We start from the raw sequence: 26,687 nt of genomic DNA, 5'->3' as shown, positions 1-26,687 counted from the left end.
TTTCCAATGGGCACTATATGTCCTCTGCACCACTTAGGACTACATCAAGAATTGCCTCTCCCCTTTTGAGTTCCAGGACTAGCTGCTCCAAAAAAACAGTCAGTAATGTCTAGAAATTTTATCTCTGCATCCTGTCCTGAGGTGACATGTATCCAGTCAATATGTGGATAGTTGAAATGCCCCATTATTACTGGGTTTTCTGTTTTTGTAGCCTCTCTCATCCCCCCGTCACTTTTACCATCTTGATCATGTGGTCAGTAGTATATTCCTACTGCTATACTCTTATTATTCAAGCATGGAATTTCTATTCATAGATATTTTGTGGTGCAGTTTCATTAATTTAAAAGTTTTACTATATTTGACTCTGCTTTCTTTCACATACAGCGGTCTCCCTCCCACAAGCAATGCAACTTTCTCTGTCATTCATGTGTATTTGCTACCTTGGTATTACCGTGTCCCATTGATTATCATCGTTCCACCAAGTTTCTGTGATGCCTATTATATCAATATTCTCAATTTATACCAGGCATTCAAGTTCACCCATCTTTGTAGTTAGACTTCTAGCATCTGTGTTCAAGCACTTATAAAAGTCGTCAGTATTTAGTTCTCTGCCTTCATGTAATGTAACTGAATGGTACTCTGTTTTGTTTGACTATTTCTCCCCTTTAATCAGCCCTCCCCTAAAGGAAGTCGCTTTTCATATAGGGTGCTTCTTTGCAGCCTGTTGGCCTTCCCCCAGCCCTTAGTTTAAAAACTCCTCTATGATCTTTTTAATTTTACATGCCAGCAATCTGGTTCCATTTTAGTCTAGGTGGAGTCCATCCTTCCTGTATAGGCTCCTCTTCCTTTCTCACAAGCTTCCCCAGTTCCTTATAAACTTAAATCCTTCCTCCAGTCACCATTGTCTCATCTATGCATCGAGGCCCTGCAGTTCTGCCAGTCTGACTGCCCTGTGCATGGATTGGAAGCATTTCAGAGAATGTTATCATATACATTTTCATATAATCAGAAAACTTGTTTAGGTCCTGTCTTGTCAGTTACTGGTCTTCTGTCTATTCTAGATAGGTTACTCATATGGTCTCTCTCACCATCGTATCTGACCACCTCACAGTCTTTAATGCATTTATCCTTGCAACACCCTGTGAGGTAGGGAAGAGCTACATTAGGAGGAAAATACCCATTTTACAGACGGGAACTAAGGCCCAGGATCATGCAGGAAGTCTCTCTAGGAGTAGGGGCTTGAACCCAAGTTTCCCAAGTCCTAGCGTAGTGCCCTAATCATCTGGCAGTCTTTCCTCCCTGTTGTTTTCAGCATCCTTTACAAAAAGCCTATACATGCCTTGTGATGGCTGAGTTAACATTGTAGGAAACTTACATTTTGTATTTGCTGACCGTTTTTATTTTAAATGTGCAACTTTTACATTGAAAATACTCTATAAAAATGTTTGTTCAAACATGTAAGGAGCAGAAGGTTATTCTTGTTTACTAGTATTAAGAGTTCAAGCTGATATCATTTTCTTCTCTGTAGATTGCAATTGTGTCTCATAGGTGGATCATCAAAATTTGCTCTAGAGTGAAAGAGTGGATTCAATCTTAATGCTTGTTTCTCTCTAGGCCCCTCTTGATCAAAGAGTGATATCTGAACCAAATTGTTATGAGGCATATACTGAAATCTTTTGATTTGGGCAAAATAAGTGCATACACTCAAAAAAGAAAAGGAGGACTTGTGGCACCTTAGAGACTAACAAATTTATTTGAGCATAAGCTTTTGTGAGCTACAGCTCACTTCATCAGATGCATTCAGTAGAAAATACAGTGGGGAGATTTATATACACAGAGAACATGAAACAATAGGTGTTACCATACACACTGTAACCAGAGTGATCAGGTAAGGTGAGCTATTATCAGCAGGAGAGAGGGAGGGAGGGGGAGACCTTTTGTAGTGATAATCAAGGTGGGCTATTTCCAGCAGTTGACAAGAACGTCTGAAAAACAGCGGTGTTTTTACCTTTAGTCCTTTTGGTATGATGTTCATCTGTTTGCATTTGGAAAGGAAGATGATGTCTGTCTGTATCTGTACGAGTTTTTTCATGAAGTTGATAGATTTCCACTCCATACGGCTAAATTCAATGCCTTGCACAATGACATACAATGCATATACACTCAGTTTACATTAACACTAAATTAGCACTAAAATGTTCTTGCTTTTTTACTTGATTTAGCTTAACATTATGAATAGTTATAACTACACTAATATTTTGTATTTGAATATTACCTTCCTTCTGAGGATCTCAAGGCACTTTAAAATGTGAGAAAGTATTATTAAATTATAAGATCATCAGATAATATTTGCATCTTCATATATGTTTGTATAGTACCTAGCAGAGAGGGGACAATCCTGATTGGGGCCTTAGGACAGTATTGAAATAATTAGTAATTTTTGTTTTGCACATGGAGAAACTGAGACCTAAAAAGGGGTTAAGCAGTGGTTTTCAAACTTTTTTTCTGGCTACCCAGGTGAAGAAAATTTTTGATGCCCGCGACCCAGTGGAGCTGGGGATGAGGAGTTTGGGGTGTGGGAGGGGCTCAGGGCTGGGGCAGAGGTTTGGGGTGCAGGGATGAGGGCTGTGGGGTGGGGCCAGGAATAAGGGTTTCAGGGTGTGGGAGGGGGCTCTGGGCTTGGGCAGGGGGTTGGAGTGCAGGAGGGGGTCAGGGTTGTAGGCTGGGGGTGCAGGCTCTGGGGTGGAGCTGGGGATGAGTGGTTTGGGGTGCAGGATGGGACTCTGGGTTTTGTGGGGGCTCAGGGCTTGGGTAGGCGGTTGGGGATGAGCGGTGCAGGAAGGGGCTCAGGGCTGAGGCAAGGGATTGTGGCATGCGCTTACCATGGGCGTCTCCTGGTCAGTGGCGCAGCGGGGGTGCTAAGGCAGGCTTCCTGCCTGTCCTGGCACCGCAGACCGTGCTGCGCCCCGGAAACTGCCAGCAGCAGGTCCGGCTCCTAGGTGGAGGCGTGCAAGCAGCTCCACGTGGCTCTCGCCTGCAGGTACTATCCCTACAGCTCCCATTGACCGGGAACCAATTGGCCGGTGCTCGGGGTGGGGGCAGTGTGTGGAGCCAGACTTGCTGCTGGCCGCTTCCGGGGCGCAGCGCAGTGTCAGATCAGGTAGGAACTAGCCTGCCTTAGCTACCGTGACCCAGTGCCTTATATTCCGTGACCCAGTACTGGGTCCCAACCCGCAGTTTGAAAACCACTGGATTAAATGACTTGTCTAAATGTACCTCAGTGACAAAGAGGGACATAGAATTAATTCTTTCTTCCAGTTCCTTGCTTTGCCTCCTTAATAGTTGTGAAATATTTTAATCATTTCAAATGATTTATTGAATTATTTGCTTACGAGCAAGATTGTAAAAAGGTATGTTAATTTTAAGAGCTTTAAATATTGATTTTCCAAATCACCAGAGGGAAAGAGCACCATAGTGAATCAGGTGGCAGAATATATAGATAAATTAAATATATACAGATCAGCAAAATATTATGGTATTCATTCAAGGATTATTAAAGAATGAGCCAAGAAAGCTGCAAAACCTGACATTTATTTTTGACAACTCATAAAGAACAATTGAGGGATTCCAGGTAAATGGAGATTAATCTAACTTCAACAATAGGTTAAAAATGCCACTAATGAGCAAAAAATAAAATGATAAAAATCCACTCGGATGAGATTAACTTGATGAGCAATACATAGTAAAGCAGCAAGTGTACCCCCAACCCTTACATCACACCCCAGGCCTGGTACATGGCCTCAGTATTCTATTCCTCTATACCTGGGACATGACATGGGTAGGGGTTCCCCCATTTCTTGGGGAGGGAAGAGAGACGGGGGGACAAGCTCCAACTGTAAACTCTCAGCCAGTCTTCCCTTCTGGGGGCATCTTGTGGGGCTAGAGCCCCTTACTTTTGTGGAGGAAAAAGAGGGAGAGCTGGGCCTTGGAAGCCCATAACCTGTCCCCTCTGAATAACAGCATTCTTCTGCTGCTAGCTAACATATTTGGTCCTGTACCTTGTGCGTTAGAAGTCCAGGCTGCATTGCTGAAGGTTCAGGGTTCAAATTGTGCTGTTCTTACATGATAGGGGAGGGATGTTATAGTTGTATGGAAGAGGATTTTTTTTTACCTTTCCCTTTAAAGATCAGCAACTTAGGAAAATACATTAGAAAAGGTTAAGAAAGTTATTTAGGTTGCAAAAATCAAACACTCAAAAGTTAGACGATGCTAAGTTTACAGTTATACATGCAACCTTAATTTTGCCCACTTGTTTGTATGCATTATGATACAGTCTTTAAATAATACCCTACTGTTTTTTCCACAGGACCTCTGTCTCATTCAGTGCATAGGTTGAACATGCAAAGGGCAGAATTACGGTTGCACAGGCAACCATAAATCTGGCATTTCCTAAAATTTGAGTGCTTGACTTTGCAACCTAAGTAACTTTTTTTTAACATTTTTGTATGTAATAAAGAATAGGCCATGCCACAGAAACTTGAAATATTATTTGACTCACTTGTCAGTTTTGTGGATGGAGGGAATGCAGTAAACATAATACAGCAATATTTTAATATAGCTTTTAGAACAGTCTTGCATGAAATTCTCACAGAAGCTAGACAAATGCCTTTTGAAAATAATATTTTGGCTTCTGTTAGCCTTGGATTCCCTTTTTGGCTCTTCCATTGATTTGTGACCTTGTGCTAGACAGTTAACTTCCTTCTGCCTCAGTTTTCCATTGTGTAAAATGAGAACAATACCTACCTTTATAGGTGGTGTGAGTGACTGTGGGAAAGAGAAGTGAAGTGGAGGACGAAACACTCTCTGTAGCACTGTAATCTGTGCCTGTGTTTCCTAGCAGAAGTCTGGAAAACTGCTCCAGGAGGAGCTATACTGCCAGCGAGAGAGGGTCAACAGAGCAACAGTAACCCTTTTAGGATGGCATCCTTCTCTGGGTCAGTTTAGTGCCAAGCTAGGAGAGACCACGGAGGACAAGAATAAATTACAGAAGGATGTGCAGTATATAAATAAATGAGTGCAAATCAGTACAATAAGATTTAATTAAAATAACATTCAGAATCTCAAGATTGCAGAATACTATATAGAAAGCAGTGATTCAGGGAAAGATGCATACAGTGTGTTTACATTGGAACTGTAATCATCGTGTGAATATAAATTGCTACTTCTTTTTTAACTGAAATAAAGTATTGAAGTAAGTAAAACTTGAATAGGTGCAGTTACATTTCTAATCTTTCCTCATGAGTAAATTCTAAGATTTTATTGCATTGCTGAAACATTTAATATATTAGAAAGTAAATAGTTTCTCTTTAATTAAACAATTATTGGAGTTTAATACAATTTTGATTTAAATCTGATTTTAAGATTATGGAAGAAAATAATTATTTTATATTAACTGCAGTTTTTAGCACACCTATAGTAACATATTACAGGGAAATTTAACATTTTTCTGAACATGAACATAGATTGTTCCTGTCACTAGGGGGAGTCTGTCTTCTCTTTTCTTGATTATATTTCTGTGCTCCTGTAAGTGTCTCTCTCTTACTGTATCCTTATGGAAACTTATTGTTGTCTTGTGGACCTTATCTGCATCATGGATGCCCTTTGGGGAGAATGACATCTGCTCTGATTGTAATAAGAGTGCTTTGTGCCTGATTTATATTCTTGGTTCAGAAAAAGCCCTCTAATGAAATTGGAAAAGCATTTGGCATATTTAAAATAAATATCTTGTCAAAACTGTACAATATTTTACTCTCTCTATTCCATGTTTCTGTATGAATTTGATATAATTCTTTCTATGTTCTGTGATTGAGCATTGTGATATTTGGTTATTTTAACAGTGATTTATGTTTTGGAATTTTCAAATCTCATAGTTTTGTTATGCAATTTTTATAATGTGTGAAAGTACAATCTACAGTTCTATGAAGTTTTAGATTCATTACTGCTCCATTTTGAAATCATAGATGACCATTATGGGAAAATTAAAATATCAATATTCTTGGTTTTTTACCAAGTAAATTACTTGAATTATAATCTTCAAAGAGTATGTTATGCCTAATGCTTTTCAGCATTTGAAATAACATTGGAGAAAGCAGCACTGTACTTGTTTTTGAAGTATTATACTTGTGAAATTTTAAAACGTAGGTAGGTGCTGCCATCTAGTTTTTCATTGATAGCTTTCTTTTTCTGTTTACGTTTTCAGTTTATGTAGTTAAGAGCTTTGTTTGTTTTTGAATGCTTTAAGCCAAATTTCCTGCTCTTTGTTTGTGTTTCTTATTAGTCAGGCTGCTGCTACATGCATAAATGAAAAGTCAAAAATAATGGTACTTTCAGTAATCTGAAACTGGTGGTAAAATTACAGTTCCAATGTATACCAGTGAAATGGAAATGTGAGTTGTAGATTAAAAAAAAAAAAAAATCTTATATGCAATGTTAGGCCCTGATTCTATAGATATTTTACCCATATACGTAACCTCTTTAAATGCAAACATACCTTAATGTTAATGTTTTGTTTAATGAACTGCCTTCATATCAGTGAAACTTAGCATAGAACTAAAACTGTCAGCAAGGATCTAAAGAGTCTTCGCTGTTAATTCTTTGTGATGTTTGCCCTGCATGTGACAGTGTTCAAGTTTTCTGTGGGAATATTTGGTCATCAGTGATCAGCCTGATGCTTTTCTGGAGTTGGTTAAATCTTATTTCAGTCATCACTTTTGAGAATTAAATTTCTGATAACCTTAATGAACTTTCAGATAATAGTAGGTGCCATGTAGTCAAATGGTAATGTATTCATACCTTCTCTTTGCAGAGCATTTTGAATTGTTATGACTTATCTTTACAGACAAGAGCATTCCCAATCCTATAATTTAGTTTCATGAAGAGTTAATATAACCCATATCCAGTGTTTTTCCACAGTGGGTAACTGGATCTCTTTTTCAAGTTGTCTCTCTTCATTATGTTATTTAAAGAAATACTTGTCCATGTTAATAGGTCCCAAAATATACCTATTTTGAAGGTACCTGTTGTTCTGTTCTCCCTAACAATAAAAAAAAAATGTTTGTAGAGTGTTTGGATATTCCTGGGAGAAGGAAATTTAACCTTGTTTGAATGCTGAAAGATAAATTGCCAGCATGTGAGGAGAGATTAGTACTAGATGTGTAGGTGGGAGACCAATAGATATGGTGGTGGAGGGTTGACGGTGCTTTTTTCTGTGAGGTGTAGGCTAGAGTTGACCATCTTTCTGCCTTTTGTTCACCTTGGATATATAATTCTTCTTTAAGAAAAAATTAACCACTGGTACATGTAAATTCTACTATTTATGTACTTGGAATATTCTTACATAGCAATTTAAACATACTTAGGATAGTACACACACACACAAACTACATTAAAATAACATTCTTAAGGTTCCAAATAAAAAGTTAAGAAATGCTAGAATGAAGGTTTCCTGTGTAACCTTAATTAAATCCCCCTTGTGCATATATGTGTTATGATAGTCTTTAGTTATGTGATCACATACTGTTTTTTCCATAGGACTCCAACCTCATTCAGTACACTGGAGGGATTGTGCTCACTTAATGAGCAGTTAAATATTTTGTTTTATGGTCATTATTCAGTATGTGAAACCAGGCTGTATTTATAGCACACTATATAAACAGTGCTCTGAAGACAGAGTTACTAATTCCCTCAAAGGATTTTCTGTGGTAGACAACGCTATATTATCTGAATGCTTCGCAAACAGTAATGAATTGATTTTCACAACACCTCTGTGAATTGAACGTGGTGGTATTATTCCCATTTTACAGATGGTGAACTGAAGCACAGCGAGATTCAGATAAAAATATACATTAATTTTAGATGCCCAATTTGAGACACTTAGGACGTGATTTTTCTTAGTAATTAGCATTATATAGCACTTTATATTTTCATAGCACAACTCCCATTGAGTTCAGTTGCAGCTGTGATCACTCAGCACATCTGCAAATGTAACCATAGGGTGTCAAGTCAGGCACTCCTAAAATGAGGAACATAGAGTTAGTGACCAATTGTGAAGAAATTGGGTTAAGTCAGTGGTTCTCAACTGGCAGGCTACTTGCGGTCCAGTCAGCACACAGCTGTGGCCTATGTGACATCTTCAGGGCCATACAGGTAGTATATATATTGTCTGGATGCGGCTCACATAACCTGCAGAGAGCTGCATATGTGGCCCACATTGGTAAATAGGTTGAGAACCACTGGATTAAGTGACTTGACAAGTATCACAAAAGGAACTCTCTAGCAGAGGCAAGGATAGAATTCAGTTCTCCAGGGCAGCATTCAGCTGTCTTAACTATGAAACCATCCTTTCTCTTCCTGCAGTTCCCTGTCACATTCACTACTACACTTTCCCACTTCTGCAACAAATGAAGTAAGGGTCCCTCAGACAAATGTCTCCTTCACTATACAACCCCAGATCATCCCCAGAGCAGATTTATCTGGCACTGAAGAGGCAGGGGTCCTAAGGCAAGAAAAAATAATATGAGATCATATAATTACAGACTGTTTCATAGTGCGTATGCACAAAGGGTTCAAATTAAGGCTGCACAGACAATCTTAATTCTGTCATTTCCTAACTTGAGCGTGTGACTTTGTACCTTTAGTAATGTTCTTTTAGCATAGTTATTTTTGTGTAATTTCCTAGGTTTTTCAAAAAACAAACTGAAAGAATAGAAGCTTCATCATGTAGCATCATATTGATACCCACTCAATTCATCAGCAGGATTGGAACCTTTACACTTGCATCGATAGAGACCACTTGAACCGATAGAGAGTCGTAGGATATTTTCCTTTGAGGGGGATGAGACACTTTACCAGTGGGTTTCAAAGATATTTGCTGACATCAGAGGAGTGGTGAGACTCAGCGGTCTTGGGTTCCATTCCAGGCTCTAGAGGGGAACGTGGGAACTTCTGCCATCCCCCTGCGTCCTGTCCCAGTCCTATGTTTTTCCCCATCCTGGCTCCTCATCCCAGTCCGTCTCCTTGTGTGTCTTCTGATCCCAGGTCCAGTCTCCCTCTGTGTACACTCATAGTCCCAGTTTTCCCGTCCTCACCAGCCAGCCTGTAGTCCCAGTCTCACTGACCTGTGCTCTTTGTCCCATTCTACTCCCCACTGCCCCCTCCATACCCCTTCACCCCCAGTCCAGCTCTTCTCCCCTCTGCATTAAAATCAGGGAGTATCCTGAGCCCAGCAAGTGGGGCTTTTGAGAGCACAGGGGAGAGAATCTCTCGGCTTTCATTTCTAGGGCCCTGCCCCAGCTTGGCCCACAGAAGCACAGAGCTACAGTTGCAGAGAAAGTCCTGCTCAGCCCCCTGCAACTCCAGGCTGGAGTGTGCTTATTGTAGACCGAATCTGCAGAGATTTTAGGGGCAAAGATCTAGCAAATCTTTACTAAGCCTGTGTGAACTGCAGTTTTTTGAAGGCTTATATTTGGACCAAATTTGGGTAGATATTAATGAGAATGACAAAAAGCACACCCCTTACACAAAGGGCACTCTCCAGCAATATTTCAAGTCCCTGCTCTAATCGTGGGGATTTTTTAAAAATGAATAGCCTTAAGCATAGAAAGGGGAAAGCTACTGTCTAAAATTTATCCCCGTGAATCACCAGTAACTGGTGGGTGTGCTAGCATATCTTAAAAAAAACCCATGTTTTTTTATTATTAGCAAAATCATTAATTTTTTTTATTAACTTTGTTCTTGAAAACAGATGACCTGTTCGGGCTTAATTTTTTTTTTTTTTTTTAATCAGCCTGCGGTAGACACCCATCATGTAAAATTCCGATTTGAATGGTAAAAGTTTGGTGAAGTTATAAGCATCTGAAAATAGGGACTGATAATGGGAGGTAATATAACAATAGGTGTGCTACCAACCACAGCATCAATTCCTATTTTTTTAAAAAAAAAGTATTTGTGATTTGTTGCTCTTTTACCAAACTTCCAGATTTGGTCTTTCGCATATGCTCTTTTCCATTTGCCTTAATCCTTCTCCAGGTATCCCTGTATTGTTATTTAAAAAATAACATTTGTAAACTGTGGAAACCTCCTTTTTTTTCCTGAGACATCTAAACAATAAAAATATTACTGAAGCTGTGTACAGAGGTTTTGTTTGCATCCAGTAGGGTTCACATTGAGTGTTGTTTTGAATTGTGCAAACTCAAAACCTAAAAGCCAAAGTCTGCTAAAGGTAAGTTTTGCAGTTTCCATCAGAAACTAAACCATAGACCAGATTCACTGAAGGGTGCACAAACCTTAAACTTGATGTATCTTTTGGCAAACTTGGCCCTAGTTTTCCATGAATATTTTCTCCAAAAAAAAAAAAAGAAAAGGGAACTCAGGTTTTCTGTGCCGCTTTTTTGTTTTAGAGTGACCAATTTTATTGGGAAGTTTGTTGATAGAACAAATTTTAATTGATTATTGTAGCATGTTTGCTTTCCGGGACAGGGGCTGTGTTCTTTTTTTCTTAAAGAACACGGGCACTTAATCCTGCCTAGCACAATGGGACCTAAATTCTTGATCAGTAGGTGGTATTCAATCCACAAACCTGCTTCTAAATTATTTTCAACCAATAAGAACATGTAACATAACCAATGTGTCCAATAAAATTAAAACAACTTTAATTTCATGAAGATTGTCATTTTCAGTTGCTGTATTTTGAAAAATAAATGCATTCTTGATTTTTGAAGCATGCATATATATTCTGTTGATGATTTGGGATTTTAAATACCACCATACAAAAGCTGTACTGTTCTTCTTTAAAGAACATTGCAGGACCATACCCTTTTCTCTTGCTATCTGGCTCAGACAAATTCATCTATATCAGCGTTTCTCAAACTGGGGCAAGTGTATTCTAGGGGGGGTTTGCAGTATTGCCACCCTTCTGTGCTGCCTTCAGAGTTGGGTGACCGAAGAGCAAAAAAGGTTTGAGAACTTCTGATCTATATAATAGATTCCAGGATTGTCACCCTATATGTAACTCTGAAGCCTAAAATGTCTAGCATCAGTGTGAAGCGAAGGAAACCACTGCAAGCACGGTTGAAAGCTCTTTTTGTGTAGACTATCACCAGGTTGAATTGTCACTGGGATTCGCAGTCAGTTACAACCAATATTTTAAAGTTCTCAGCCATTTTGACTTTACAAATTACACCTGTGTGGTGTATCGCTACAGTAAGGCATTCATCTATGCCAGTGTTTCCCAATCTTGGGACGCCGCTTGTTCAGAGAAAGCCCCTGGCGGGCCGGGCTGGTTTGTTTACATGCCGCGTCCGTATGTTCGGCTGATTGCTGCTCCCACTGGCCGCGGTTCGCTGCTGCAGGCCAATGGGGGCTCCAGGAAGCGGCGCGGGTCGAGGGACATACCGACCGCCGCTTCCCGCAGCCGCCATTGGTCTGGAGCAGCGAACCACGGCCCATGGGAGCTGCGATCGGGCGAACCTGCAGACGCGGCAGGTAAACCGACCTGCCCGCCAGGGGCTTTCCCTGCACAAGCAGCGTCCCAAGTTTGGGAAACACTGATATATGCCATGCCGAGAGTACTAGACTGTTGTGATATCAACCAGTCAACACCCTTGCAAGAATTTAATTGGTTGTATGAGGGAGACTGTACAGAAAATAGATTACTTGGCCCACCAAATACAGTTCTTCAGAACCATCCACACAACAACACAACCAGCACACACAATAACCCCAAACGCACACACACACAGTCCCTCACTGCAGCATACACCCTTCATTCACCATCCACACAAATCTGCCAGTACAACCCCTTAGACGCAAATCAACACCGCTACCCACACAACAACACACTACCAACATACTCACTAACCTTGACTACAGATAGCCCCTCACTGCAGCACGCACCGCTTGTTTGCCACCTACAAAATTCCACACAACTCTTCCAGCAGAGAATACACAAATCAGTACACACAATAAACCCAAACCCACGTGGGCAGTCAGCGCAGCGTACACCCTTCACTCTCCACCCATGCAAATCAATGCACATCTTCCAGGATTGTCACTCTGTGTGTTACTCTGAAGTACACAATGTCTGAGTTAGTGTGAAGCGATGGAAACAGCTACAGCCATTGTTGAGAGCTCTTTTTGTTTATGTTGGACTCCAAATGTACTTTGGAATGTTGGACTCCAAATGTACTCTGATGGCTGGAATACAAGAAGAAAAGGAGGACTTGTGGCACCTTAGAGGCTATCCAATTTATTTGAGCATAAGCTTTCGTGGGCTAGAACCCAAATGGGCTACTCTCATTACCATTACAAAAGTGACAGGTTTCAGAGTAGCAGCCGTGTTAGTCTGTATCCGCACGCACACACACACACAAGTACTTGTGGCATGCATCCGACGAAGTGAGCTGTAGCTCACGAAAGCTTATGCTCAAATAAATTTGTTAGTCTCTAAGGTGCCACAAGTCCTCCTTTTTTTTTTCTTTTTTTCTTTTCTTTTTTTTTATTACAAAAGTGATTTTTCCTCCCTTGGTATCTTACTGTTAATTGAATTGTCTCATTTGACTGACCTCCCACTTGGTAAGGCAACTCCCATCCTTTCATGTGCTGTGTATTTGTACCTGCTACTGTATTTTCCACTCCATGCATCTGATGAAGTGGGTTCTAGCTCACGAAAGCTTATGCTCAAATAAATTGGTTAGTCTCTAAGGTGCCACAAGTACTCCTTTTCTTTTTGCGAATACAGACTAACACGGCTGTTACTCTGAAACCTGGAATACAAGAGTTGATCAGAGAAGGTGGGAGTAATGGCTTGTGCTGAAGTCCCTCCATTTCTGCCAGTTGGGAGGCTAAAAGAAGGAGAATGCTAAGGGAAAAAATGAATCCGATACAGATCATGCTTGGTGCATTATTTGGTCCAACTGCCACTCCCATGCAACAGCGTGGGCTTTAATCTCCGGTGCAACTCAACTGAAGTAAAGAGCGGTACTCCATCAAGAAAGTACCCTTTGGGTCATGCCTTTATTACACCTAGGGTTGGTTATTGCTATTTTATTTTTGCTGGATTTCCAGTAATGTCTGTTCATATGCCTCATTTTATACTAAATACAGCTGTTAGGCTCCATTCCACTGGAGCTATTTTACCTTAATGCTCTTGTGCTGGAGTCCCTCCACTGTCTGCCAGTAGCCTGTTGCACTGAATTGAAGATTATATTCATGATACCTAAGAGTTTCTCTAGGGTGGGTGCTTGTTATATTTCTGATCCATTCATTTCATACTCATCTCCTTTTCCTTTATGAATCTTGAAACAGGGTATATAAACTTGCATTGGTTCATTTGCAGTCCTTTGGTATTAAAGCATTTTCTTATTATACAACACATTAATGAAAGTTACTACTTTTTCTCATCAGAAACTCCTGCAACACAGTAATTTTTTAAGATGATGTGATATTAGTGTTTTAGCCTTCTTTTTGCACAGTTTGTTTAACCTGTTGCTTCTGTACTCCTGCACTGCAAGATACTGTATATGAAATGTGATGCATACTTTCTTGGCTAATATATTGTATATGATAGTGCAAATTTGCTAGGCTGAGTTTTTATTTTTTTGCAGATTTTTGGTTGTCATATGAGTGAAGGTCTGTCATTTAACTGAGTTGCTGCCAGAAGTTTGCCTGCTTTTCTGCTGTCTGTGTAAATCTTCACCTCTGGAATCAATTACTGAGAAGGAGGCAGATTTAGCATTTAAACTTTTTAGGTTGGCTACAGCATTGTAAGCAAATGAACAAGGTTTACAATATTTTTTGTATAATTGTACAACTGTAAATATTCCTCACAAATGCATCATTTCACTAAAAAATTTTAAGGAAATTGAAATGAGTGATTTACATTTCTCCATTAAAAGGGAGAAGAGAAATGCATGTTAAGAAAAGCCCTATTTACTCCTGCTTCTTAAAAGACAAACAACTCAACCTTTTTATGACTATGCTGTTTATTGACTCTAGGCTGCCTGAGTATGGAAGACATCCCAGCTCAAGGTTTAAAAAAAAAACAAAACTTGAAAGCTATCAAAACTAAACCAGAAAGGGGTTTTGTGTGGATGTCAGGTAGATTCCCCTCTCCTCCTCCACATGAAAATAAAGATTGATTGATATCCAGTAGAAGATGCTGCTGGGGTGATTGGTAAGGAATACTTGAGGCTTTGAATGCGTGTCTGGGCCTTTGTTCCTTCTAGAGAGATCTCTTAAGAAAACTGAAAGTTCTTTGAAGAAATATTTTATATAGGTTTAATAGGCAATGTGGGTATCTAAGGTAAGCCATTCTGCATTAAAAACATTATGAATCTGCAAAAATAGTAGTGTAACTATTTGTAATTTTAGGTAAATTATTTTTTCCTCTTGTGAGAACAGCAGTAGTGTTCACAATCTGTTTATTAATCCAGACAGATCTTAAATTTACCTCTTTGTCTACCTATCTAATCTACAGGTATTAACAAACTCTGGAGAAAGATTTAAAAAGTATAGTGTATGAGAGTGGCGAGGAATAGGAAGCAGACAAATGACTCTTCACAGCTCATCAGCAATCCCTTTCCACCTCTGTCAATAGGCCATTGGTTCAGATCTGGTTCATATCATTACTATGGGATGGTTACTTGGTGAACTACATAAAATTACTCAGAAAAAGCTGTTAAAGAACCTTAATGTTCTTTTTAATGTTTGAGTGCAAAGTCAAGCACTCTAAGATTAGAAAATGCCAGAATCAAGGTTGTTGGTGCAAACGTAATTCAATCCTTTTGTGTATATGCTTTATGATACAGTCTTTAATGACATCATCACTTACTATTTTTTCCCCACAAGACTACTGCCTCATTCAGTGCACAGGATGAATGGTGCTCACTTAATGAACAGCATTTCAGTGTTTTGTTTTCTCCTTTGCCCCATACCTTACATACTGCACTCTCCTCAAACACTGCTCAGAAGACAGAATTATTAGTTCCCTCCTATGCTTTTCTGTGGTGCTTGTTATTGGCACATATGAATGCTTCACAAACAGTGGACACCCCTACAAGATGAGGGGGTATTATTATTATTATTATTTTATTTATTATCCCCATTTTACAGATAATAAACTGTGGCACAGCAAGATGCCCAATTTGAGATACTTAGGACCTAATATTTTAAAGAATATTTAGCATTATTTGGCACTTTATATGTTCAGAACACAGTTCCCATTGCGTTCAGCTGCGAGCACTCAGCACTTGTGCAAATGTAACCGTAGGGTCCCAAGTCAGGTACCCCTAAATGAGGAATGCAGAATTAATGGTTACTGGTGAAAGGTGACTTGACTAGCATCAGAGAGGACCTCTTGGGCAGAGACAGGTTCTCCAGGGTAGCAATTAACCATGAGACTGTCCTTTCTCTTCCTGCAGTCCACTGCCTCGTTCACTACACACATTCCAACTTCTGCCAAAAAATGAGATGGATCCTGCAGACAGCTGTCTCCTTCATAATGTAACTCTGTTTCATTTTCAGAGCAGGTCCAGCCAATGCACAGAATGAGGCAGAGGTCCCATGAAGAAAAAAGGGATCATGTAATTAAAGATCATATTGTAATTAAGGCTTTGTGTTTGTCACGGATTCTGTGACTTTTCATGACATCTGCGGTGGCCAGTATTGCTGAACCCAGGGCTGCCCAAGTACCTGGCTCCAGAGCCAGCTGCTCAGGTGGCCGTGGGGACAGCCACACTGACCGCTCCTGGAGCAGCTCTGCAGCCAGCCGCTCAGGCAGCCCCATAACCACCTGCACTGGCTGCTGCTGGAGCGGACCTGGGGCCAGCTGTACCAGCTGCTGCTCAGGTGGTCCTAGGCATCTGGCCCTGGAGAGTGCCCAAACAGCGGCCAATGTGGCTGGCCCAGGGACTGCCTGAGCAGCGGTCCCAGGGGCAGCTGGAGCAGCTGCTGCTTGGTAGTCCCGGGATGGCCCCCGGCCCCTCCCCGAGCAGTGGCCCCCTGGTCCCCTCCCAGTAACCGCCACCCCCAGCAGCAGTCCCGGGGGCAGCCAGAGCAGCTGCTGCTTGGCAGCCCCCGGCAGCAGTGGCCAAAGCAGCCGCTGCTCAGTGGCTCCCGGCAGCTGGTGCTGCTGGCAACCTCCTGGGGAGGTCTCTCCCAGCAGCAGCCCCTCCGGGTGGCACCCCAACAACACGCCCCTCCCCCCCAAGGTTTAGTCAGGGGTATTTTTAGTAAATGTAATGGACAGGTCATGAGTTGTGAATTTTTGTTTATTGCCCGTGAGCTGTCCATGACTTTTACTAAAAATACCTATGACTAAATCGTAGCCTTAATCATAATGCATATGCAGAAGGGGGCTGAAGTAAGGTTGCTCGGGCAACTTTAATTCTTGCATTTCATAACTTTTGGGTGTTCGACTTAGCATCCTTAATAATGTTCTTTTACCAGAAATTCTGTCATGTAGCATTATATTGACACCCACATGGTTAATCACAGAGCTGGAACCTTTAGATCCACCACACAGACTTTTGTCACTTGAGCCAATGGAGTAACTTCTAGTAGAAGTAGGTTGTTACCCTCCAGGTAAAGTGGCACCAATGGGCAATGAGACACTTTATTAGTGGATTTCACAGATGTTTGCTGACAGCAGCGGAATGGTGAGACTACAGATTTTGAGTTCTATTCCTTGGTGTGGAAGGGGAGTATACTTTAGTGGGCACAAACTCTTCTGCCCATTTCCCTCATGCTTGACCCTTCTGCCCTGTCCCCTCCAACCAGTCCCAGTCCTGTCTCTTCCCCACCGCAGGCTCCCATTCTCCTCACCTACCCAGTTGTAGTCTCACCCCTCTGAACACCTGTGTGCTCTTGCTCCCACTCTCCTTGCCCAGCCATTTCCAGTCCTTCTATTGCTCTTCCCTGGTTCCTTGTGCTCAGTCTCCTTGCCCAGCCAGATCCTGTTCCTTCCTCTGCACTTGTGCTCTCTCTCTCTCTCTCTCTCTGCCTCCAGTCATATCCCTTCTGGCTCCCATACCCTGCTTCTCCACCAGTTCCTCATCCAATCTCTACTGAGCATGTGTGAAATACAATTTGTCAAAGGCTTATGACTTGGTCAAATTTAGATGGATTTTCATGGTCATGGCAATAGGGCACATCCCTGACACAAAGGTCACCTCTTGCCAAATTTCAAGTCCTCATTCCAAAGCCTGGGGCACTAGAGCATTCCAAAGAAAAGGTCTCTAGAATTTTTTTTAACGTAAGTGAAAAATGTATTTTTCTCTAATCACATTCTTGGTATTGGCTGAAATTTTCCGGAAGAGTTCAGGCTGAGGCAGACCACTGTTGTGGAAAATTTCAGCCCAAACAGTTAATTTGGCAAAGTTATAAGCAATTGAAACCAGGGTCTGATTATGGGAAGTTCTGGGCAGCCTTAGTAATAAGCAGTGCTATCAGCCTCACCTATCATGAATTTATGGTCTCTCTCTCCCCATCTGAGTGGATATATCTGTTATATCTATTATAAAGTTCTGTAATCACAGTGGGCACTAGTTGGCATCCTTCTTGGCTGTATGAGCAGAGAGGCTGAGAATTAATGGTCATAGATACTGAATTTACCTCTCCCCGCTAAAGAGAGTTCCTAGGTAAAGGTTGATACACATTGCCAAGGGAGTGTGAAAAGCTTGCATGGATGATGCATATGTAGTATTTGTTCTGCAAATAGTCAACTTATATTGTTCAGGGATACCAGTCTTGCATCTTTTGTAAGTGTTACGTTACTTAAAAACAAAAGTCAGATTTTGCTTTAGAAGATAAAAGGAGGAATATATTAAAATGTGCATTTATTTGTTGCTGCTGCTGCCGCCTTGTGGAAGGTTCAGACTATAATAAATATTTGGCCACATTGTCAACAAGGATCTCGACACGTACAATTTTGTCTGTGTGTTTGAATTTGCCTATGTGAATCAGGTAATTAGATGTCTAATTACTTTATTTGCATTCACAAATTGCCCTTTGATGCAAATTTTACTTTTTGTGGTTTGCATACTTGGAGCCCATTTTGAAAACTGGGCTTTCTGTATTTCTTACAAATTATTTTATTCTGTCAGTGTTTGTATGCTGCATGATAAATTTTTATATGTAGCCTAAAATGTACATAGAATTAAATCACATTTTGACTGTTGGTACATTTTTATTGTTAAGACTAGGTTGTAAATTTATTTGGTAGTAATGTCTTAGATTTATCTCCTCAAATGAAAATAGGCCACTAAAAATAATGGGCATTTTGGCTGCCTAGGACAATTTTATTGCTCGTCATTGTTAAAGCATTCTGCTGAGGGAAAAATTGTGAGTAAGTCAGAATCATTTTCCTTCATAAGCTTTTAACAATCACTTTTCTTTTATTATGATAAAGAATAAGTATAATCTAATTTTTCAGAGTTTCATCTGAGCAGCGCACTAGATGTATCATTGGTTCTGGAAATATTTGGACTTAATTTTTTTTACAGGTTAAAGAATGAAGGAGAGGGTTATTTTTGATGTGGATAGGAACGATGATGATGATCTAGACGAGGAGGATGACATTGAAGATAACTTTACCTATGTTGATCTATCATTTGGTGATCTCAAAATGCAGTACTAAGTGGCATGTTCTTTATGTACGAAAACATTTGATATGTATTTTCTGCATTTCTCTTTTGCATATTTTTAAAAGATTTCATATACTTCTGAGAGGCAGATGTCCAAGAAAACTGTGTGGGCTTCCTTCTTTGAGTTGCCTTTACCTTTCAATCCATTATTTCCTCTAAATCCCTCTCTCCAGTTCACCATACTTGTCCTTATTTATGCATGGACATATGGGAAATTCTGAAGTCCCTATCATTGTAACTCTGTGAATCAAGAAATGCTTTGTTAATAATGCATCCAGCACCTCTCTCTAAAGCAGTGACTCCCAAATTTTATTCATTCATGTACCACCACCTTATAAATTGTTGTGAAGTGAATTGATGGAACCCCAAGATCATATATTACAATTTGGAAGCCCCTACCTAGAGTTGAACGTTATTTTTGCCCGGTTTCCCCTGGACTACTATATGGGAGTTCAAGTTAAGATAGAACACACATTTCTCACCAGGAATCTTATAGCAGGTTCCTTACATAATTGTGTAAATGTTTTTTTCATATTAATTTTACTTCACTTATCCTTTTTTCTCTTTTTAAAATGTTCTATCTGTGTTAAGTTTTCAAGGAAAATACTGGACAGAGCCAGTGCATGACTACAAGATCAGTATGTACTCGTTACAAATATAATCTAAAATTTTTAATTTAGTGATGACATCATGTGTATGCCATATTATAACAGCTGTAATGCATCCATGTGACACAAAATGTTAGTGAATTTTTCCCCCACTTCACATTGTCCTTTTTTCCTATGCTCTGCTGTGTTATGCTAACATATTAAGATGCTTTAAGCAATAAGAAACGCTTGTTCAAAATAAAATGGTGCATGTTGCTGCTCACATTCTCACAAGTATAGGGAAGAAGATACACCTGGACATTTTTATCTGTATATGAATAAAATAATTATCTTACTGGAGGTATAGTAATTTGATCATTTACATATTGCTATGGAGTAAAAATAAATTATGCTTTTTTGGTAACTTTCTGTAGAGGTTAATTATTAGATACTCATTTCATCACTGTGTATAAGAACCTTTGTACTTTTTGCATCTTCAGTAATTTAACATGAGTGCATTTAATACTTTTTCTGTTGTTATACTAGCAACCAACTTCTGTAGCCGCATCTCCTGTCCACCTTGGACTTCCACTGCAAGCCAAAGTTGTACAGTCGACTGCTACATCAGTTAGTGCTACATCTACTGCAACCTTACCTGGAGTCTCCACGCTGTCACACGCTACAGTAAGTATTAAAAGTGCTACCAGCACAACACGAACAAAAATGAATGCCGATGCAACCAGTCATATAGGTAAGGCTTTCTAAATGAGTTTTGGTGATAAATATGAATATACTACTTGTATTACAAACAGAAAAAAATGAGTTTTACCCATAAGTTTATTTTCCACATATAGTTAGGGCAAAACTCACTGCCATTGGAGTTACACACACTAATGTTAGTGGTAAATTTGCCCCTCAAGCTCTCTAATGTGAAAGAGCCAGATTATACCACCCATATTCCTGTTTAGTAATACATTTCTCTTTGAACAGTTCCATTGAAATTAAAGGGACCACTCAAAAAGTAAAGTAACATGAGTAAGGTGTGATACAGTTGGGCCCTCAAATTGTAACCTTAGGGAAGAATATTTTCTTGTTGTAATAAGCTGCTAAACTCAGCAGTAGAAGGGAAGTGTAAGTTTGCAATCTGGGGGTTTTAAAGCTTTATTATCGAATAAAATATATTAAAAAAGATAATTATCTGCTTTTTGATTATAACAATGTTCTCAGGTATCAGTAGCTACCACAAGTGCTCAGAGCTTAATTAAAACAACAGTAGCAACTGGAACCCCAGCAACTCAACAACCTACGGTAATTTTTGGAGGACAAACCCCAGCACAACCCCAAGGTCAGCCTCGATTGCCACTTCCACCTCATATGACAGCACAAGTACCAGCACAGCCCCAGGTCATACCTAGTTCTCCTGTACCAGGGACTACAGTTGTATCACAGGTTTGTATGTAAGTTCTGGAATGTTTGACTGCTTAGAAGAATAATAGAGGTTTTGTTTCTTGGTTACATGTGCGCTTTTCAGTTTTATTTTAATACCAGGAAGAGTTTTCACACCAACCCAATTCCCATAATATCCTGTTAGTGTCATCCTTATACATTCTGTAAAGAACACATATTAGCTAATTGTAATGCCTGCTTTGAGGGACTAGCAGTGATCTTGACAGTTAACTTGGCCAACTTTGTCCAAGTGTTGTGCAGTGTAAGGAGTATTTCTGTAACTGGAACAAATAGACCTCTAATTGTACTGCTGAACTCCATTATTATAATGACTGTGTGCCTACACAGGTTGTTTTATAATATCAGTGGCCTTGTCCTGAGTAGATGGCAAACTGACTGTTTTAAAGGTCATGGTGTATTAGGATTAGAGCATATGTTATAGTAAACTGATAAAATAAATTGGGGTTTAGACATGATAATATTTGAAATGTATTTATTTATTATTTGATTTGATTGGTACAGTTGATGTTATACTGAAGTAGTAATTTAAAAAGTTAAAAAATAGGAAAGAGAAACTGTGAATTCAGTATCGGCCATCTCAGTAATTGCTTGGATTTTTGACATATTTCATGATGGTTTTTATCAAGTAAGGTTACAGTTCCATGAACCATGAAGTATATAATGAATTACAGCATATTGGACAAGAAAAATAAATATTTCTATGATTAGTTTAGTTAGTAACTGTATGGTATGACTATTAGTGATTAAATGGAAGTGAAGAGAGCACCAAACTACAGCGGCAATAGCCAAATAACTGAAGACACTTTTCAAATTGCTTTTATTTGGATAAGAAATGTTCTAGTTTTCCCATTATTTACATGTATTAGTCTATGCAGTGAACAATATCAAAAGACTATGTATATCTGATTTTTTTTTTTAAACAGGAAATGCAAGAGAATGTGAAGAAATGCAAAAACTTTTTAGCTACCCTGATAAAACTTGCTTCCCATAATTCACCTTCTCCAGAAACATCCCGTAATGTGAAAGCTCTGGTTCAGGATTTGCTGGTAAATATTAAGCTGTGTTAATTGTATATTGTGCATGCTGTTTATAGATGCTGAAAATTGTTACTGTATTTGATACTCATCTATTTTTAGCTTCTGCGTGCAATAAAGTAATGTTGAAAGGTAAAAGTGTTGCATAAAAATACAGTCATACAGATGTTTCAGCACTGAATGCAACCTCACAATTTCATTGTTAATCAAGCTGTATTTTCTTTTGTTTGTAGTAGGTTAAAATGCTGATTAATGTCACAATATTTAATAAACATTATTAACAATACACTTGTTTTGATGGATAATATTTTGATGATGTTTATTTAGAAATATAATAAATTAAATATGTTTTGTGAGAGCTCTCTGTGGCTCTGATCCTGTAAGCTGTGGTCTCTTATATCACAATTAAAGTCCCATTCAAGTAATTTGGCTCTGTATGGATGTAGGGATCTGCCTTTCTGGAGCAGCTTGCAGGATCGGGGACCAACTGAAACATTTTTCTAAGTCGTCACTAAGGCCAAGATTCTGTAAACAGATCCATGGGAGTCTTTTTGCAAGAGTGGGCCCTGAATGCCTGTGGATTTCAAAAATTCCAAACTTAAATGAAATGACTTATGTGACCAAAATAGTGTTTTTGGTAGATGGAATCTACATGATTGGTCCTGCAGAAAAACTGACTTTTGGTAGCCTCCAGTACTACAAATGTTTCAGTGTACACTACAGAACAGAATACACTGCAAACAGACTTTATCAAAGGCTTTGACAAATCATCAAGCTTGTGTTGTTTGTGTATGCCAAGGAATATGCACCTGAAAGAAGATGATGGTCTTGAATTGATCATCAAGGAACCCTTGCACATTTTAAATATTTTGATTTGGAAAGTCTAAGACTCTTTCCCACATAAAAATGATCCAACAAAAATATTAGTGGTTCCAATAAAAATTAGCTTGAACTTTTGAAAGCTAATAGTTTTAAAGAATTTAAGTTTAAAACATTGAAAAATAAATATAGCAGGTATATTTTGTTTCTTCGCTATTATACTAAATTAACCACAGAGAGGCTCAAGAGTGGGATAGCTGAATCATTAGACAGCCTATAAGTATTTAACTAATGATAGTTTAAGAAACACTAAAAATGTACTTAGCTTAAATAGATCCTTCATCTTCAGTAATAAACATACATACATACATACATATTCTTCTATTTTAAATCAGACTTTCAAAATTCTACTTGTTCACTCATCTGAGTGTTGTTATTTTTTAACCATCAAGTAAAGTATCTTTTTCTTATCCTGATAGATTTTGTGCCAGGGCTAGTAAATGTTATGATAGTTTTTCAAGGTTGTTTTTAAACACCAGTTTTTGGATTAGTATTTTAAAGAAATCACTGTCTGAAAGTAATCAACAGAATGGCAGTATTGAATAAACACTTGCATGTTTGTGGGATCCAGTTGTTTCTTTAAGTGTGCATACCTGAGGGAGTTGCATACATAAAGATCACAGATTCCTCAGTTCTGAGAAGCACAGTATATATAATATAAATTACAGGTTTCAGAGTAGCAGCCGTGTTAGTCTGTATTCGCAAAAAGAAAAGGAGTACTAGTGGCACCTTAGAGACTAACCAATTTGTTTGAGCATAAGCTTTCGTGAGCTACAGCTCGATGAAGTGAGCTGTAGCTCACAAAAGCTTATGCTCAAATAAATTGGTTAGTCTCTAAGGTGCCACAAGTACTCCTTTTCTTTTTGATAATATAAATTAGTTCTTGATAGTAAGATTTTATAGCTGTGGATGAGTTTGAGGGACTTTGAACGTTAAAAGTCCCTGTTGATTTGTAGCTTATCTATCTAGCTATATAAATATTTCCACAATGTTAGCCTGTACTAGTATATGTTCTCATTCTTTGAGAAAACAGGAAAATCCCAAATAGTTATTTTTTTCTTTCCCTCCTCAGGATGCAAAGATTGATCCAGAAGAATTTACAGGCTGCCTTCAGTCCGAGCTGAAATCATCTCCTCAGCCTTATCTAGTACCTTTCCTGAAGGTGAATATAAATATTGTTTAGATCTTAATTTTATCTACCAAATAGGCTTAATTACTTCAGGTTTAATTTTTTTTTAGACTGTACAAACTAGCACACAATATGTAATCAGTTTTATCTGTCTAGAACATTTTTGTTAAGATTACATAGAAAAAGAAGACAAACTCTAATTTAGAAACATAAATATTCTGTGGGTTACTTGAAAATTATATTCCTATATTTAAATGGAAAATGTGAAGAAATGGGTTGTCTTTGGCAGCTTTATTATATTACATTTAATATAAGTAGTTAAAGACAACCCTCATGACTTTAGGTATCTTATTGTTGTAATGGGTTTTCTATGATAAATAAACATGGTATTGTCTATAATAAAGTACACCAGTCAGATGTGGTATGGTAGGTTACTTCACCAGTATGTTTGTAGTACCCATGTTGAGATTCTTTTTTTGAGTGCTTTTGTCTAGTCTACATAAAAGCGATCAGGTACATTCAGTGTACATGGCAGTGTGTAAGGGAGATTACTAAACTCTTCTCTGGAACATGCTGTTGCTTTTTGTTGAAATAATTGATTAGTAAATTCTGTCAGGGTGGTCCTCCTGGGGCAGGGCTCACCTATAATGAGGAACATCTGGAGAAATATTATAAAATGTGGTATCAAATGAGATTGTTTCTTGTACCCCAAAATTAGCACATGCCGTTAAATTTTGCTTGCCTTACTTATTCAAAACGATCATTGACTTCCAGCTGCTTACTTATGTGAGCAGAGTAAGCAGAATTTGGCTCTGGTGCTCAACATAAGCTTCTAGATGTAAATCATGTATGTTTTGTTGTTCACCCACATCCTAGTTATCATAGTTTTCTGTTTTTCTCCCAACTTGCAATCTGTTGGTTTAGGGCAGAATTTGCTCTCATTTTTTAATTCTTCCTTCCCTGCTCCTTTTCCTTTCCTTTCCTTTCTCCTCTCTTCTCTTCTAGGATATAATTAACTCTTTATTTTTACACTATTCCCTGCTTTCCTTCTTCAGCCATCTCTGGCAAAAAGTTTTAACTTCTTCCCTTTCTTTGAAGTCATTTCTTGGCAACAACAATTATGTTTTTAAATAAAAAACAGAAGTTAAAAGTGACTACAGCCCGGGGTAAGCGCTGCGAAAGCCTGCAGCTGTCTGGAGGAGCACTTCAAAAGAAGATAATTTAAAAAGTTTATTCATAAAATACAGTGTACTCTTTTAGAACTTTTTTTTTGGATGAACCAGTCTGAACATGAAGCACACAATAACACACTTTTCTAATGAAGTCACTACAGTACATCAGTAATAATACAGTATACATCTATTGCCCTAAGACACACACAATTAAATCTTCTTGCTTTAGGTACTCTATGGGGAGCGGTATCTTACTGCAGTCCTTGGAGGAGTGCAGCTTACTTCTGCCAGCACACAGTAGGAATGGTGCTCATTTCTGCCCTTCCGCTTTTCCCCATCCACTTTTTGCTCCTCGCAGGATCTAAATCCATGCTTCAGGTAGTTCTAATGGGCTGCTGGTCTTGGGGCCTTAATCCCCTATGTGGTCAGATTAGGATAGATCATAATCTAGCCCACTGTGTTGACCAAATTCAAAATTAATAACTTGTGGTGAGATCCATGCTGAATTTTCCCTCTTCATATAAAATATGAAGAAAGTTAAACTGTACAAGTTTATTTCTCCTGAAGTGCTAGACAGGTCATACAACTGGTTTTAAAGATTTATGCTTTCCAGGGTGTGTGTATACATTTCAAAAACACTCTTTTTTTGATGGTTTAGTAAGTTTGATTTTTTCCCCATTTTTCTTCTTTTTATTTTTTGTATTTTTTTTTTTTTTTTAGAAAAGTCTGCCGGCATTGAGACAATCTTTATTGAATAGCCAACATTCGGTTTTGCAAGGACAGCCATCTCAGCAGCCGCTTCAACAAACCAAGCTGTCACAAGTTATACCTCAACCTGCCTCTGGAAGTATTTCCTCTAGTGTCACAACTCAGACAGTAGGAATAAGGCAACCAAACAGCATTTGCACATTTGTATCAAATACAGTTCAGCCTCCTCATGTTAAACTAGTACAATCAAATCAGAGTTCTCAACTGGTAGGTACTAAAACTTAAAGGAAAACTTCTAAATAGGTTGAATAGTGGTTTTAAAGTTACTCTTTATTTCCGTTATTACATTCTAATTTGGAAATACTTCTGTTTTTCGTTATCTTGTCCTTCTGATATGGTATGTTAGGTATTGATCCTACAAAGATTTACTCACATACTCACCTTTATGTACTTTGAGTATTCCTATTAATTTTAATGGAAGTACTGACACTTTATAAAGCTAAGGATGTGCATAATTCTTTGCAGGATCACGGCTTTCATTTCTGGGACTTAGAGATTTTTATATAGTTACAGTGGATACTTATCTAATTACAGCAGTATAAGAGAGCTAGCTTTTTAAGACACAGGAAGAATTAAGATTTTAAAGATGATCATATGATCATGTAATCAGTGTTAAATTATTCTGCTTTGATTAGATTTTAATTTGATTTAAAACAAAAAAGGAGGGTCCCTTTTTAAACTCTTCTGTACATTTTTAATTCGAAAACTATGAAGAAGAAAAGAATTTTACTGTACCAATCAGCTTGGTCTAGCCACAGTACCAAAATGTTGTTCCCCACTCTTGCTGACACTGAATAATATCCTACTACATGCACACAGCCCCACTGAGTTCTACTCACTGTGGATAGTAAGGGTGATTCCATTGGGCCCATAGTATGTAGCATATATGGCCTTGTGTATGTATTTTTTCAGTTTCTACAAAAGCCTAAGTCCAATGATACGGCAGTCCATTC

General features: G+C 38.7%; 1 protein-coding gene across 1 annotated transcript in view; it reads left to right on the top strand.

Moving 5' to 3' along the window:
* LOC144272914 (transcription initiation factor TFIID subunit 4-like) overlaps positions 1-26,687 on the top strand; it is a 206,235-nt gene that overhangs the window by 13,517 nt on the left and 166,031 nt on the right. The window contains exons 3-7 of the mRNA XM_077831301.1: positions 19,832-19,969; positions 20,513-20,734; positions 21,676-21,798; positions 23,738-23,827; positions 25,687-25,941. Coding sequence (XP_077687427.1) covers positions 19,832-19,969; positions 20,513-20,734; positions 21,676-21,798; positions 23,738-23,827; positions 25,687-25,941 — 828 coding nt within the window. The remainder of the gene's footprint in view (positions 1-19,831; positions 19,970-20,512; positions 20,735-21,675; positions 21,799-23,737; positions 23,828-25,686; positions 25,942-26,687) is intronic.

The sequence above is a fragment of the Eretmochelys imbricata genome, chromosome 12 (assembly GCF_965152235.1).
Source record: "Eretmochelys imbricata isolate rEreImb1 chromosome 12, rEreImb1.hap1, whole genome shotgun sequence".
Classification (NCBI taxonomy): domain Eukaryota; kingdom Metazoa; phylum Chordata; order Testudines; family Cheloniidae; genus Eretmochelys; species Eretmochelys imbricata.
The sequence above is the reverse complement of the archived record's forward strand: the minus strand, read 5'-3'. Positions and strand labels throughout refer to the sequence as shown.